Consider the following 17,033-nt stretch of genomic DNA (forward strand, 5'->3'; position numbering starts at 1 on the left):
ACGTCATTTTTGCTCTATTGGGATTCATTTGCAGAGTCTAGGGGACGGAGAACATGTCTCGCGTTAGTTCCGGATCGCCACGACCTTGTTTTCGGCGCCGATGTGGAGCCTTTGCTGAGTAAGAAGGAGACCCACTTCGGCGCCGAAGATGACCTCATCAGAACGGCTTTAAGAAAACCTGTCACTTTCCAGCAACTCTACCCTTAGCGGCCATGTCGGAAGCACTGAATCAGGCCTGCGACGCATGCCGAGCCCGGAAGGCTCGGTGCAGTAAGTCCAGCCCTGACATTTTCAATTGATAGCCCCGCTGATATCGGAAGCAGAGATGAGCACTGCAGATACATGTGAATTTTGTTTGGTAGGCCAATTCGCCCACTCTAGAGGTGGATCGTGAGGAATAACTAAATATGTGCAGTCTCGCAATAAACTATGCTGCTTTAGCGTTGTCAAAAAACGTCAAAAACGCAAGCTCGCCCACTCAGGTAAAGTGCTCGAAGAAAACCTAAGACTTCGCTCATAAAGAACTTACAGATGGTTCACCGAGACGTCCCATACCCGAGCTGAACGGGACAGACTCGCGAGATTTCGTTTCCACAAAATTATACATCGACTCGTTGTTGGTTGATCGGCAAGCTTCGCGCATCTCCATGAGCGCGAAACATCCAGATCAAGTTAGAACATTTCTCCGTACTTGATTGTCTCTGTCTGACCGTGCCAATCTATCTAGTTGACAGCTATATTTGGCCCGAACCCCAACATCTCTTTTTTTCCGGCCAAGAGAGTCCGCTCTATCAATGAAAGGCTCGGCCATGACAGACTAGAACAGCTGCTTGCAGACATTCGCGATATTGTCGCAGCCAAGGTGAAGGCGACAAGTTCGATCCCTCGCTCCCATGGTCTGAAAGAACACCACTTACAGAATGCTCAAAACTTTCCTCGTGAGCGCCTCAACGCACACATAAATAGTTCGTCTATCGATCCCATTTTCGTGCCACTTCTGCCAACTAACCCTCTCTCGCCACAGTTTATTTTGAGATGGTTCATCCCTTGTACCCTTTCCTTTGCGTTACCACATTCCAGCGCCAGGCAGCATCCCCTGACCTTTTTCATTTCCTTGCAACTGACAAAAGCTTTGCGGCGCTTTTTTATGCAGTTGTAGCGATTGGTTGCCTGTACAATGAAGGTGGTAGCTACGAGGCGGGCGTTGGCGAGGCATGGTCATACTTCGAACGATCGCTGTGTTATTTTCAGGATCTCGTTTTTTTTCGTGGTTCGCTCACGGCAGTTCAGGTCTATTTCCCCTAAAACATGAAGTGGTTGCTCAGAGACTGACTTTTTTTTGGTGTTAAAGGCTCTCATGGCTATGGTATAGTAATACATATTCTTTTGAAAAAAGGATGTTGCTAATTTGTCAGGCCATCTTCTCCTCTACTGCATCCGCCTTTCAATTTGAGCCGTTGATGCTCTCAGAGGCTGCAGTAATGGCACAGGGCTTGGGCTACAACCGCTCGAATGGCCCACACGAAGGTACGCAACGACGCACCTTTTGGGTACTTTACTTTATGGAGAAAGTCTCTTGCTTCATAACAGGAAGGGGCTCGGTATGTTTTTGAAATAACTTTGAAACCAGAGTGCAACTGACATGAAGATTCCAGGTTCTGCAAGATTCAAATATCAGCTGTGCCATTCCAGACGTGCAAGAATCTACGTTTGATGACTACGATTGGGGGTTCAGCTTTCTGCAATACGCCCGTCTGGTGTCCAAAATTCATAGCAGTCTATTCACAATAAGCTCGGTAAACCAGCCAGCTTCTGAATATAACGCCAAGGTGCAGGGTTTTTTAACAGAGCTAGAGTCTTGGCGTCTTTCTGCTCCTTTGCGTTTTCGCGCCGGAGAGCCGCTCAAGCCTCGTCTGCTGCGCGAGCCACTCGCTCAGATGATCGCGCTAATGACAAATTATCTTTATTTCGACGCGCTTTTAACTCTATCCTGGACCCTGTTGCATTTCAGTGCGATCAAGCTGGGGCCAATGCGACAGCTTGACTTGAAACGAGGGCTGATGAGAACTGCTCGCTCTGTTTTGGAACTAACTAAATTCATTGAAGTTGCCCCCTACACTCCCGTCTGGTAAGTATGCATAATCGAATAAAACTCCTGAGAAGCCAAAATCGCAAGAGTCACTGACAGCCAATATTAAGGATGCTCGCGGTGTTGCCGCTGTCATGTTTGATGATCCTCTTCGATCTAGTGGTCCACAACCCGGACCACCCTGAGGCTAGCCTTAGCCTTGCACTCCTCGATATCGCTAGCGGACATTTTAGTCGGCTAGAATTCGCCAGCAATGGCAGTCTGCCCGGCTCTTTGGTTGCACAGTTTGCACATCTTGCACGCCAATATGTATTTGAGAAGAGGGAATGCAGACACAAAATGATCGACATGGGCGCTCGTGATTACTCTTGCGACATTCAGTCTGCGGTGCCGGCTGGGGCAACAGCCATGCCTCCACCACCTGCAGAGTTGACCACCGCTGGTTTGCCAACATCAAATCAACCAGCTCAAACACTGCCTGGCCTACATGAGCAGCTGCCACTCGATCCTGGGGCCACGCGGATGTATGATTCGAATTTGTTAAGTGAAAATGACCAGTTATTCATTCCTTCTATCGACGATCCAAGCTACCGCCTTGAGGACCTCGAGCTGCTAGGAATTGACTTGAAAGACTTGTTCGATTACCCATATGCAATGTCAGGGGGTGACACCGTTGTATGATGAAGACTACCTGCGGGGGGGTCTTCACCTTTACGGAAGTGATTGAGACAACACTTCCCACCCTTTTCCCTTTTTCCCAGCTGGCAGTAGCGCCGACAAGAAAGATACCCCGGATTTCAAATTGCCGAGCTTTCAACTGTTTGGCTTTGGGAGGTTGCTGGGTGAAATATGGATGACTGGCCTTGAAGTACAATAGTAACTCTACTTTTGACATTTCAATAAAACAACCAGAGCCAATGCCTCAAACTCAAGCCGACATGCTCGAGTTAATATCTCACGTGGAACTAATATCTCATCTTTTGGGGAATCTTCAGGAGCATTGAAAACGCTCTATCAGATCCTTCTCTCCCTTCACAATTTCTTCTTCAAACCCCCTCCTTCAATAACTTTTGCCAATAATGAATCACCCAACTGGGCGAGGTGACCTATCGCGGGACCCTCAACTCCGACAATAATGATATCAATTTCACCCAGCCAAGAAACTTCGGATTGCTTCCTTGGCCAAAACATCGGCAGTAATTAACGTTGAGGGAATCAACTCCAAAATCGCAGAGCCGATCGTAGAACATCTCCGGACTTCGCTGTGGTCATTTGCTACCGTGGACACGGAATTGCATCAAAAGACATTGATCACAATTGTACCTCATTTCACGGTTTCAACTCAGCGATGGGCCGGCATGAATGATTTCTTACACACATCACGTATGTTCAACCCCCCCTGCAAGGCTTTAATGTCCTAGAAAGAAATGGATCAACCAAGTGACGACTCTCCATCCTCGTTCTGATGTAACAAATGCTTGTGCTCATGTGTGATCCCATAGTGGGCATAATCCGTTTAGTCCAACCCAACACAGTGTCGACAAAGCCCGCGGCAATTTCTCTGGTCGTCCAACGTCCAACGACGATCAGTCCTGTGCTCCGGCACAGCATGCTTGTACACACATGGGAACTCGATGCTCGCTTCCGTAGGAACTGGGTCAGACATCCTCTCTGTTCGCTCAATTGCCTCAGAGATGCCAACCGAGCCGGTCGACCATAGATTATTCGTTTCGAGTAAATATAGATATGCGTACGTATGTTTGCTTGACCACCAGCATATGTGGTAATACCCTCCATATTTGATCCCTCTGATATGTACTTCCCCTAGTATCAATATCGTAAGGAGTCTTTGTTCTTCTAGCAAACCTATGTGACCAGTCAGCCATATTGAACGCCAGCTATTTTAGTTTCAAGGGTGCTTACAGAATACTCCCCAGCTCATCACAGACCCAATGTCTTTGCTCAAAAGAGCAAGATAGGAACCACCGCAATTGATAGTTGGTGCTTTGGTAATAGCTTTAAATGCTTGCGTGCCTTGAAATAAGGATGCTGCAGCCGCAAGGACCACGAGTTCATCAGCTTCTCTGTTGTGAGGTTGAAGCCAAATCTCTTCTCAACATTCCTTAAATCTGTTCACTTTCTCCTCGATTCAAGACTCTTTGTCTACTCATCCTCGGCACAATCTAAGCGAATCAAACAAGGAGCGCCAATGCTAAAAAGGGAAATGTGGGACGTCATTGGGTGTTCTAACCTTCTGCGGTCTCCACAACGCTTAACTCTGTTTAGTGGAGTCTGAGAATAACCTCAAATGCCCAGCTTCTCTCCTGGGTTTCACCCCCGGTAACGGGGCTCAATTAATTTGCTTTTTTTTGGTACAGCTCCATCATCATCATACGCCATCTCGTGCTATCTCATGCCATAGGCATACGATGGTAATTTCAGTCATCACAGTGGAGCAAAGGGAATAGGTGCGTTGTGTTCTGTGGCACTGCATTGTACGCCCCAGGCACAACCCCGAAAGGAAAATGCCCCTTGTCTTACTCAGAAGAAACAATTTTTCGGGGATAAGGTAGGCTAGGGCTAGCAGTGGACTAATACTACAAAGTCTGGAGCCGCCCAGTTCCACATCTCTCCTCTTGAATTCTCATACTGGCCTCGACCTTAGGGAATCGCAAGAATTGTGAATTTTTGTTGAGCAAAGCCGTCACACTGAAATTTCCACTCCTTGGTCCCATGTTAAACGAGGTCAATACACCAGTTACTGACCGCGAAAGAGGGGATGCAATTGAAGACGAAATCAAGACACTACCTCATGCGCTGGATTCAATCCCGCTCATTGTTGGAATCGCTCTTGTAGATAGTAAATTGGAAAAATCCACGTACATTGCTACCACTGCTCAATAACGTAGGTATCTAAACTATCTAAAATGGGATCGAAGTATTTGGTTTTCTGGAGGCGGTGAAGACCCAAGAATGACTGTGAGAAGGTCCTGGGAGGTCTGGGTCTTGACCAAGCAACCACTTCAACATATCTAATTTTTTCTCTTTCTTCTCTTTCTTAACCCCTTTACTTTAAACTCTCTTCTTAGACGCATGGGATGGAATTATGGCCTAGAAGTGGCTATCTCTGAGGCTGACTGTTGGAAGGTCACGTGACCACCACTGTTTGCTCCCAGAAATTAGTCTCAGTCATAGCATGTAGATAGTTTCTCTCTCTCTCAACGCATCAAGAGATTTCCAGTTACATCTACATTCATCGTAGATCTCTAGTATCTCTAACAGGTTATGAGCCTCGCGCTTTCGAGTCCTCTACATAACTGTACAGACTCGAAACCCTGGTTTTCCTCCCATTGGTGTACTGCGTCGCACCACCCCACTGTGGAACCTCTGTGGTCTCGTTTTGACCCCACAAACCAGAGTTTTCATCACCCTATTGGACGAGATTAACACCTCGCCTACCCCTTGGGATCTTCATCCATTGTAGGTGGATCCTATCTCGTCGCCGTCAAATCACGTCGCCGAAAACCCTCGACAACCCGAAAATCGGACCGTCGAACCCCACATTCCACTCGCTACCCGCTGTAGCGAGCCAATCACATACCTCTCTTGACGAGCACATCGGTGCGGAAGAAGACGTCATGCAGGCCTCGTACAATATTGAGGACTTTACCATCAACAGCCATGAGATTGACATCTCATCTGCCGTCCCAAAATTGAAGGGACAATCCAACTTCAGAGACTGGGAAACCGCTCTCTACATAGCTCTTGCAGCTAACAACCGTTACTACACATACATGATTTCTAATGGGATCCCAATCCCAAAGATCCCCGAGTATCAGGACTCCAGTCCTGAAGCTGTTCGCAATCTTCTTATTGAAGAAGCTCAGGATCTTGCAGGTGATCATACTACAACAGTTGTCATCTCTGTTGCTGAAATTCGTGATCGTGTGAAGCAAGTCATCGAGTCAAACATTGTACTCCGAAAAGAGTATAACTTGAAATGTACAAACTGGGATCTGTGCAATTCGAGAGCGAATCTCTTACTAAGAGGCACTCTCTCTCCAGAGCCTTTTTCTCATATCGCTCAAAACACTGATGTACGGGACTCATTTAAGAAACTGCGTGCGACGTACGCTGTTACATCCCATCAACATTCATTCGCCCGCTATACCAAGTGGACTGATCTTCGCTTTAAGAATGGAACTGCTAGCGAGTTTGTACGCAAGTTCCAGGAAACTCTTCGTGATCTCACATCTATTGATGGCAAGATAAACTCGGTATATGTACTATGCCAGTTCAAGAAAGCCATTAATGAAAACCCCAAGTGTTATGCCTTTCTCCAGAACCTTAGGGTTGATGAGAAGGATGTCAATCTCATGGACCAAGTCTACGCCGAATTCCTCGAGTTAGACATCCATAACCGGTCTATGAACCCTTCCTACAACGCAAACTCGACTACTGTTCAAACCTCGTCGTCGTCGCACAATGACAAGAAGAAAGACACAAAGAAAGGAGGCAATGACAAGCAATCCAATTCGAATAACTCATCGAGTAATAATAACAACAAGGACAAACCCTCGAAGAAGAAGACCGACTTCGTCAGAGAAGAGAACGTCATCCTTTGCAGACATCATGGGACTCTTGGAAATCATTACTCCAACAAGTGTCCCTTGCTAAAGAATTCGGCAAACGCCACTACCATTCAACAACCTCAGCAGCAACCTCTTTTTCAACAGGTTGCAGTCCCTCAACCAGGCCAAATCATAGGCCAGGTTGACAACCAAGGTCGGATCCTTTCTCTACCGCAACAACAGCCTCGCCAGGGAGCGAATGCAATCTTTGCGCCAGCATCCTACCCCACCGTACCGCAAAAAGGCCCTCCATCGGGGGATCCCCTAGCGCGGTATAACAATCTCTTTACGAATGTGCTCTTTGCCGGTATCCAGGCAAATGCAGTTCATGGTTCCCATATTGTGTCGAAGGAAGGCCTATTGGCTAACGACAACAATGATGTTACCCGCTGGATGATCGATTCCGGTACTAGCACACATATGACTCCCCACAGATCTGTCTTTGTCAACTTTAGACGGTGTGTATTGCCTGTTTCGACAGCCACTGGGGATGTCTTCTACACTGAGGGATATGGAGATGTAATCCTACACCTGCTGGATCAATATTCATCAGGACAAATTGCCCCTCTCACTCTCCAGAAAGTGTGGCTTGCGCCAGATCTTCGCTCCAGCTTGATCTCTATGTCTGCTCTCGACAAGGCAGACATTGGCACATGGACAAAGAATGGCATGATGAAATTCAAACATCAAGATTTCTATGGCCCAGAGTCTACCATTGGTTTTGCTACCTGTGAAGGAGAACATTACTGGTTGAACTGCGCTGGCATTGACAAGATTGATCATATGATTGACTGTAATCTTGTTACTGGCTCTCCAAACTCTGTCTTTGCTACACAGAGAGAGATCATACCTATCTCCATCGATCTGGCACATCGTCGAGCTTGTCACGCCGGCGAGGAGCGTGTACGAAAGATGGAGAAATTTGCTGACGGCGTCAAGCTAAAGAAAGGCGCCGGCGTCACCTTTCCTTGTGCTCCTTGCATTAAGGGTAAGGGCCACGCATTACCTTTTGGCAAAGAACGATCTATTAGATCAAAGCCTGGCGAGTTCATTCATCTAGACGTCTGGGGACCGATCTCTATCGCGTCTCACGGAGGTGAGCATTATTTCGTGACGTTTACGGATGATGCGACCCGATTTACATGGCTGTTTCTACTAAAATCACGATCTCAAGTCACTGAGGTCTACATACAATTGGAGACCTATTTGAAGACTCAGTTTAACTACGTCATCAAGAAGGTCCACGGCGATGATGCTCCAGAGCATAAACCACTTGCTGCTTACCTTGCTAGCAAGGGAACGGTATGGGATCCAACTCCTCCCTACACCAAGCAACTGAATGGTGTCGCCGAGATCAAAAATCGTCATCTTGTTGAGCCGTTAGTCGCTGTTATGGCCGAGTATCAGCTTCCAAAATATCTTTGGGGACTTCTTCTTGGTGGAATCAATTACACCATGAATCGCCTCTACGCGTCGAAGATTGGCATGTCTCCTTACGAAGCCTTTTTCGGCAAGAAGCCAAATCTCTCAAACCTTCGTGCTCTCGGTTGTCAATGCTGGTTTCTCATCCCAAAAGAGAAGCGAAATACAAAGCTAGATCCTCACATGGAGGAGGCAAGGCTGCTCGCGTACGACGAAGGAGACAACTATGTGGTCTACAACGTCCGTACCAAGAAGATTGAACGTTCACGGAACGTCATTTTCAATGAGAATCCTTCTCCGGCAAGTCTGCCTGACCCTGCCTATGATCTTAATATTACAGGCATGAACCAAGAACATGAACATGATTCGCAGGATCGTCATATCCCAATCGATTTCCTACGGCCTCACCTCGAGAATCCGTTTAACATACGATCTACCTCCCCACCCTCTCCTACGGTCGAAGATGATCCCGAGGATCAAACGAGGGCTCCGAATGCTCTCGACCCGTCGAATCCCGCGCTCTTTGAAGAAGATCTTGCATGGTCAAATGATGAAATGGCGGGCAGTTTTGGCAGGTGTGTGGTGGAACAAAGGGTGGATACTGGTGCCCACTTTGAAGCAGGTGGGCGAGGGGTTCTCGTCGAACCACAGCCTGTTTCCCGACAGGTTGTTAATATGGACATTCCCCTGGAAACAACCATTGATCTATCTCAGGAAGATCCTCTGCAAGATGACGAGGATCATGATCAATCACCATTACAGCATGATCAAGTAACTTTTGAACATAATTTCTCTCGCCTAGATCCGGTACCGGATGACAGGAGTCGAGATCAAAGCTATGTTCAACCCATTCAGCCCATTCAGCCAGAAACTGGCCAGTTACGACGATCAACACGGATCAAGAATCCTAGCAGAGCTTACATTGAAAGCCTGGCTAGCAAGTCATTCTTTGATTCCAATGTTCTTCGGTTGCTCGCTGAACAGCCAGAGATCCTAGTCAGTCTTTTCGCAAATGCTACCTCGAATGAGCAGTACGCTGTATCCAAACTGACGCCTAAAGACATAGGCTTTGAACCTAACAGTTGGGAACAAGCTATGTCCTGTGTCAAGAAAGACAAATGGCTAGTCGCTGCTCACAAAGAACTACATCGTCATCTTGTTAACGGCACCTGGAGAGTGATGTCCAGGACTAAGAGCAAGAAGAAACCTCTTACCCTCCGGTGGGTATTCAAAGTTAAGCATGACGGTACCTACAAGGCACGGCTTTTTGCTCGTGGCTTTCGTCAAGATCCCGACTGCTGATATGGCAGCGGATGGACTGACAAAACCCCTTGGCAAAACGCTATTCAAGCGCTGGATCATCCAAATGGGCCTCACGGTCTATAAAACGCGCTGAATGGATAATTTACGGTTTGCATACTACAAATGGGGGGTTAATGAAGGTTAAAAACTGGTTTTTTACATGGAGAATTGGGGTTGTTTAAACTATGCTGTCGACTAATAGTGCTAGTCGTGGGGGGTGTTGGAAGGTCACGTGACCACCACTGTTTGCTCCCAGTACTTAGTCTCAGTCATAGCATGTAGATAGTTTCTCTCTCTCTCAACGCATCAAGAGATTTCCAGTTACATCTACATTCATCGTAGATCTCTAGTATCTCTAACACTGACACTATATAGAGCAGTCTGCCCGCATTTTCTGATCATGTTGGCCCATCCTCACCACCCCTAAGTAAAGGGAGTCGACAATCAATGAGGTCTTTCTCCCCCTTTTTTGATATAGCCCCTTGGGCACATGCTTTTAACCATCGTGAATTTTGTGGAACCAGGTAAACCTGAGAAGGAGACCAAATTTGCTCAGGACCCACCATTGGTAAAATCACTCCAAGACTGGACTATAGTTGAGTCGTGGAAAGATGAAAAGCTAAAATCCACTACCTTTAACCATGTCACGGAAAATGAGGAGGTTCTCTTCGGCTACACCTCAAAGAATAAGCGCGAAATGACTCTTGCATCGGAAGGGCTGGATGATTCTTTAGTGTACGTGAAACAACCAGGCCTACAGCGGTACGAGGATATGATCGGTACCAATCATCTCCCCAAGGCTGTCCTTGATGAGACACTCGTCATGTAGCAGATCTCAAGGTCGCCGCACCAGAACAATATTCGATATTACGGCTGCCTTCTGAGACGCGGTTACATCACGTCGATCGTTCTCGAGCGACTTGATCAAAATCTGAACCAGTTTGTCTCGATCTCCAATTTTCAACATCTCGACAAAGTCAAATTTTTTGAATCTCTCAAGTCGGCTGTGGAGCACCTCTACACCCTAGGGCTAGCCCATAACGACATCAACCCGGATAACATCATGGTCAAGAATGGATCACCGGTGTTGATTGACTTCAATTCTTGTCAGCCTTTTGGGAAACGCTTAGAGTCTTTGGGCACGGAGAGATGGTCGAAAAGCCGTTAAATACTTCGGGGAAAGAACATGACATCTGGTCTCTCGGGCAGGTAAAGGAATGGCTTCAGGCTGCACAGTGATGTCAGAGCAATGCCTTGCGTGATTTTATATACATTTGGGAGCTAAGAATTTTATCCCACTAGCTATAACCTTATGACGGGGAAAAGACACCTAAAAGGAAATACTCTCTGGTCTCAATACATACCATAGGAACTGTTCAACACTGTATAAAAGGAAAACCTCAAGCTCAAACTGTAGATTCAATGTAGGAAGCCTCCAATAAGCCTTGATAACATCACGTGAAGTACCCAATACTAATCGCTCAGATAGACTGTACGGTACTATTATTGGATTGCACTGCTCGTCCTGAAACAGTCAGTCTCCTGGCATCTGCAAGTTGCAACCATATCTTAACCCATGATTGGCAATTCTCTAGGTGGAGTCATTTGGCGCACCGAATATTCCATCGGCTATTTGATCTTAGGTGCCGAGCTCAGCCCCGCGATCTCTAGCCTTCAGCGAACTGTTGCGAGAAGACTGGCTAGGAAAGAGGCGGGGAGCTGCGAATCTATCAGATAAGAACATGCAAGTAGAAGAATCTATAGTTAGGTATTGCACATGCGAGGAGAATTGTCACTATTGTGGAACCCGTAGTTGTATCACTCTGCTTCGCAGTATCTTTACTTTACTTCCGTAAGTACTCAACTTTGATGATGTTGGCTTGCTTCTGATGTAGTTTAAACAGCGCATTTGAATGGCCGTTTGCTCGAACTGTGCTGTGCATCTTTGACCATTTTATCAATCTCTTTCATGGCCTCAGATGGTGTGTTAGAGGTAAACTTAGCATCTGGATTGGATCCGTCTTTCCAGAGTGATTTTCCAACACTTTCCTGATGTAGGGCCAGAGATTTCAGCATGCTCAGCTCATCGCAAATGTCCTTCACCTCTCCTAGGAGCTTGGTCTCGCCGGCGATGTCGCTGTAAGGGTTACATTTATCTTCCTTGTCAAGATACCAGCTTGGGTTTTGAGTAAGCCACCAATGAGTCTGGTCTCTTTTTTGCCATTTTTGGTTTCATTGGGTCCGATGTTCTCTGTTGGCGGCTTATTGGAGAATTCGTTGGCATTTCGCTTGACCCCGCTCGTCTGTCGCTGTATCATCAAATAGCCTTTGAGATAGATTAAACAAATGCAGTTTTTTTATTACGTTCTTTATATCGATCATCAGTCTAGGACTACAATCTCTCGTATTGCTGGCTCTGCCTAAAATATTCAAGATAGCCGCGTAATAGACGTCCAAATGTGATTTCTTGTTCCCCAATGCTTGAACATCGTTCTTGTTGAAAAAAGCTCGTCGTAGTACCGAAGATGAGTAATTGAATGTTTGTGACTGAAGAAGATGAGGTCTTTTCTTGGCCTCGAAGTTTGTTCAAACTCGATGAAAGCAAACTATCTTCTGTCTCGTCTACCTCGTTTGTTGTATTTATGACAATGTGTCTACTGCGATGTGATGCAATGGGATATTATTTAGGCAGCTAGGTTGGAAACGAAAGTGTCTGCAAGGCCACACTTTCGTCGAACCAAAGTCTAGCACGATTCCCTCTAGGGAGGCATGATAATTCAAGTGAGAGGGGCTCGGGAGAATTTTCTTGACTGCATCAGTGCCCAGCATTGCAAGTACACAAATTGTGTACACACCGGTGATGTATCAGAAAACACTGAACCTAGCTGCATTGCCCTCGATTGCCTTGCTTTAAATGCCGGAACGAACTAACCCGTAGGTTTCCATGGCTCCCTACCCTTCGAAAATTGTTCAGTCTTTTTAATTGGCCATGTTTCCCAACCGAAATGTATCTCATGGACGGCATAGTGAGTTTTCGACGCCTGATAAGTCTGGGCCCTCCCGGGCCTTTGCAGATCCTCGGAAGTTTGTTTCCGGTCAAGTTCAAACGACGTCATCCGATCCCGATCTCGACTCCACTGTTTGTTTTGTTTGCTTTTTAGCGATGAGATCTATCGTACCAAGGTCTACCGAGGTCTGCCATGTTCTGCCAGAATCTGCCAAGGTTTGCCAAAAATAAGAGATATAAAAAGGAGACCCCTTTCTCGGAAATTGAGAGGCTATACTCTCAGCTCAAGCAAACCACGAAGAACAACAACAAAATGGATTCATCTGGCAAAGTGGCATTTGTCACAGGCGCAAACGGCATTAGTGGCCATGCCATTATTGAACATCTCATTCGAACACCTGAATCCGAGTGGTTAGTCAAACAATTTCCCACCCCTTCCTTTTCATTAATCACCGCATGAGAAAAGGATGCTAAAGTTTCCAGGTCGAAAATCATCATCACTTCACGCAAGCCTCCCGCAACCTACTGGATTGACCCACGCATCGAATTCATTGCTCTTGATTTCCTGGATGATCCAGAAATCATCAAGTCCAAGATTAAAGTCATCTGCAAAGATGTAACGCACGCCTACTTCACGTCATACGTTCATAATAATGACTTCAACAAACTCGCCGAGAAAAATTGTCCCCTGTTCCGGAACTTTCTAGAGGCCGTTGACACGGCTTGCCCGAATCTGAAGAGGATTTGCCTCCAGACTGGGGGGAAGGTGAGTGTTCAAATCTAACTTGCCAACCTCCTTGTCTAACTCATCAAAGCATTATGGAATGCAATTCCGGGAATTCTCGACGCCTTTTTACGAGGAAACTCCACGATATGAAGGCCCGGGCTCCGGATCTATCTTCTACTACGAGCAGGAGGATGATCTCTTCCGGATGCAAAAGCGCCGCAACACCTGGCATTACAACATCATCCGCCCAATGGGAATCATTGGGTTCACACCTCAATGTAAGTCTATCTTCAGCTGATTAGAGGCAAGCTACGATGCTGACAATTCAATTTTTCAGTCAATGGGATGAACGAGGCTATCTCGTTGGCGCAGTATTTCCTCATCTGTCGTGAGCTTGGAGAGAGCCCGAAATGGCCCGGCAACCTACGAAACTATCATCGAACTGAAGATCAGTGCTACTCTCCTAGCATAGCCGATCTCACCGTCTGGGCTTCCACTCATGACAACTGCCAGGACGAAGCATTTAACCACACCAACGGCGATGTCATCGTGTTCAAATTCCTTTGGGCTCATCTCGCAAAGTACTTCAAAGTCGAGGCTCCCCAACCACCCTCCACGCTTGAAGGAGAAAACGATGGGCCCACTATCAACCTGGTAGAATGGGCGAGCGACAAAAAGGGGGTTTGGGAAACGATTGTGGCCAAATATGGTGGCAGTGTCGAATGCTTCCAGCCTGAGTCATTCGCCCTGCTTGACTGGGGCCTCAACCCATCGGGAAAACTAACGGCCCCCTTCATGAGCACTGTTCACAAAGCAAGAAAGTTTGGCTGGAATCGTATTGACAACACCTACGAAGCGTATTACCGCACATTCCGATCATACGAGAATGCTGGTATTTTGCCCAAATCCCACCAGTTCCAATAGCGTTTCCGCCGAAGTGACCAAGGAGGAGTTGGCTTTACGTCCCTACTTTTGGAAAGCGCTAGGTGACACGAAGATAGTTTTCAAGGCTAGAATCTTAGAGACCTCTTGAATGCGAGTATTTCTGTGTCCTCTTTATTTCAATTTGTAGGGGTACGCGGATAGAAAGCAGCAATGGCTTGGGGTGTTGGAAGGTTCTCAAACGAAAGTAGGATCACTGGCATACTAGGTTTTTTTTTTCCCAGCTGCGGGTAATTTCCTGCGTTGGTACTTCGTTAAACCAGATTTTAATCTGATTTCATTTTTTCCAATAGATGATAAATTAGTCCCCCCCATACTCCGTAGTCGAATTTCTTACTCCTACTAGTGGGAGTCAAGCGGGTCACATATGAGTCAAAGATGCCCCACTTGGCAAGGCTTGGCTTAATCCACCCATGGTTGCCTAGAAAAGGTGCAAACAGAACAAACCGCGGTGTAGCAATCGGGACAATGAAGAACGCAGCTTGACGATGTGTCATGGAATATCATCGATGTCATTCGATGCGATCGATCAGGACTTTTAATTTGCGCCAACCAACTAGAACTGCATGCTCTCAAAGTGCCAACTACTTGAAGATATGGTATCGTTTCTCGCCCCCCCCCATCGCCGAATCCCTACCTCGGCCACCGAAATCTTTTTACGGTGCCAGAGCATCGTGTTCGGAGCCACTAAGCTTTTCAGATGCTCAAATTATAGTTCGGGTGGTTCAACGTAATTTTTGCTCAGCGTAAATTTAAAAAGAACGCACCGAATTGTTTTGTGTTTTCTCACCTAACATCGCCTATTAAAACACTGACAAACAGTCTATCAATACTCGATTGCTAATTACATCATCGGTAATTGTCATGTGCAGAACAAATCGGAGTTCTATCCTGCTTCCCCCACTACTTGCATCATGACTTCGATGGGCATATTATACCTACGTTGTTTTCTTCACTTCTCGAACTACTGATCTAGGAGCTCTGATACGTAGCAATCATCTTCACTATTAATAGACTACACCATTTCCCTTTCTCTGGGAAAGAACGATGATAATATATGTTGGGCTTACATTGTGCATTAAAGAAGCCACATTTCCCTGTGCCATAGGGGTACAGTTGTGCGATCACAATTCGTGATTCATCCTCGAGACTCATCAACGTTAGAGAGTTCAAGTGCCACATGCCAATCCAGATGCTCAAGTACCTCGGCTGCGGGGATAGAACTGTTGCAATGGGGGCATGAATAGAGGGCTAGTTCCGATCCATGCGGGGAATGGGATTCGCTGTCCATCAAGGAAGAACTGGACGATTCAGCTTCAAACAGTGATTCACTTTCCCCTGACGAAATTTGGTCGCCTTCATATACCCTGGGCAGACTTTCCACGGTTTGCTGTTTCCGAGAGTCTTCTTTGGATGTTTTGGACAAGCCCAGCGAGGTGAATTGGTCATTTGTCATGAAATATGATGAAATGAGAGTATTGGATTTTGGAGCGCTCTGAAACCCGGCAATGCGTAGAGATATGCTTCTGCAAGGCCAACTTTTCTCTTCGGCAACGATCTGGGTAAGGAGACCAAGGGCCAGGTTGAACAACATTTTCTCGGTAATCAACGTTGAACTGGGTACTGAGGTCTGCTTGGAGCGAGTAGGCCCAAAACGGCCTTCTATGTGGTGATTTAAGGTGATTATGGTTGGACTGATTCGATGGTTCTCAGAGCCCAGCTCGTCCAGACGACCCAGGAGATCTGCAACAAAGATTCGGAGCCATTTCGCAGCCTGATCAATAGAAACAATTTTGGGCACAAAGGTTTTGGCAGAAAGCATCGATTGGACGTGCATTCGAGGATTGACCTCGCTTTGTTCCTCGCCACGTATGACGTTGAAAACCCAAGCTCCAACCTCCAGCCCCATTTCCTCTTTCATCTGCGATAGAGGTATTGCCAGGAGCTCGGATACCATTTTCGTGTTGAACTTTTCGCTGATTTGCGTCCCCAAAAGGCCTCCCAATCCGCGAATCTTGGTGAACTTATGCGTAGAAAGAAATTCACGAGTTCCTCGTCGCAAGATGACTGTCTGGTGATTTGGCTTGTTGTATCCGCTTGCTAATTTTGCAAGCATCTTGTTCCGGGCAATGCCAGCTGAACAAGTGTATCTCATGTGCTTAAAGATCTCCCGTCTTATATTGTCCACAATCTCCGAACCTATATTTAGCGCTATGTCGTCCCAGTCAAAATGGTCGTCCTCTGCATCTGCTCCAAAAACAGCATCTGCGTGCCAATTGAGCACAGACGTCCTAGGAAGAGGTAGCATCTCGTCCTTTGATGACGATTCCACATCCAGCAAGGCGGGATATCTTTGTAGCAAGATGCTATGAACCTGCGCGGAGAGGTCAAGGTACATCTCATCCACACTAGCCTTTTCGATCTTTTGTGGGGGAGAATGCGGCAATGTGCTTTTGATCAGCTCAAGGCCCTTTCGTGACTCGAGGCGGTACGGGCCAAGGGCTGCCTTATCAGTCCCCGGCATGATTGTCGAAACAGGTCTATATGCCCAGGAAGCACATCCCTCCCTCCACGTTGGAACATGCTGTAGGATGAGATTTGGACATTTCACCCTAGCCTCTTCAACAGAAATGCCACGAGCGAGGCCATTTGCCCTGGCTGGATAGTTCAACGCGATAATGGCCTCCCATTGCTGTACACCCAAAGGCACATCCGAAGAGATTCCAAGTCGCACACTCTCGCATTGGGCGTAAAAGCAGTCATAGTCAATCAGGGTAATCACACGCAGGGCAGATTTGGGAGAAGATTGGGCCAAGAGTGATAGGTCGCGTCGAGTGAAATGAGAGGTGATGTGATCGTCTTCCATGGCTTATCACTGACTACTGACTTGTAAAGATAATTCGCATCTCACCA

At 46.8% G+C, this 17,033-nt stretch overlaps 4 protein-coding genes across 4 annotated transcripts; 3 read left to right on the plus strand and 1 right to left on the minus strand.

Annotated features, from left to right (window-relative positions):
* Window positions 1–212: 212 nt before the first annotated feature.
* Pdw03_0277 (fungal-specific transcription factor domain-containing protein) lies at window positions 213–2,770 on the plus strand (the record flags this gene model as incomplete). The annotated part of the gene is made up of 10 exons (XM_066099555.1): window positions 213–270; window positions 324–358; window positions 416–482; window positions 532–671; window positions 728–965; window positions 1,025–1,290; window positions 1,352–1,366; window positions 1,416–1,601; window positions 1,656–2,128; window positions 2,200–2,770. 10 exons carry the CDS (start codon window positions 213–215, stop codon window positions 2,768–2,770), a joined length of 2,049 nt encoding a protein of 682 aa, XP_065957282.1.
* A 2,957-nt stretch (window positions 2,771–5,727) lies between these two features.
* Pdw03_0278 (uncharacterized protein) lies at window positions 5,728–10,273 on the plus strand (the record flags this gene model as incomplete). Its single annotated transcript, XM_066099556.1, has 4 exons — window positions 5,728–7,708; window positions 8,360–9,366; window positions 9,820–9,871; window positions 9,969–10,273. The coding sequence occupies 4 exons, from the start codon at window positions 5,728–5,730 to the stop codon at window positions 10,271–10,273; spliced, it is 3,345 nt and encodes a 1,114-aa protein (XP_065957283.1).
* Window positions 10,274–12,764: 2,491 nt separating this feature from the next.
* Window positions 12,765–14,102, plus strand: Pdw03_0279 (nucleoside-diphosphate-sugar epimerase GsfE; the record flags this gene model as incomplete). The annotated part of the gene is made up of 4 exons (XM_014681982.1): window positions 12,765–12,862; window positions 12,935–13,217; window positions 13,267–13,456; window positions 13,516–14,102. The coding sequence occupies 4 exons, from the start codon at window positions 12,765–12,767 to the stop codon at window positions 14,100–14,102; spliced, it is 1,158 nt and encodes a 385-aa protein (XP_014537468.1).
* A 1,156-nt stretch (window positions 14,103–15,258) lies between these two features.
* Window positions 15,259–16,986, minus strand: Pdw03_0280 (DNA-repair protein, UmuC-like, N-terminal; the record flags this gene model as incomplete). The annotated part of the gene is made up of 1 exon (XM_014681983.1): window positions 15,259–16,986. The coding sequence occupies one exon, from the start codon at window positions 16,984–16,986 to the stop codon at window positions 15,259–15,261; it is 1,728 nt and encodes a 575-aa protein (XP_014537469.1).
* Between the last annotated feature and the right edge of the window lie 47 nt (window positions 16,987–17,033).

The sequence above is a fragment of the Penicillium digitatum genome, chromosome 4, assembly GCF_016767815.1.
Source record: "Penicillium digitatum chromosome 4, complete sequence".
Lineage (NCBI taxonomy): Eukaryota > Fungi > Ascomycota > Eurotiomycetes > Eurotiales > Aspergillaceae > Penicillium > Penicillium digitatum.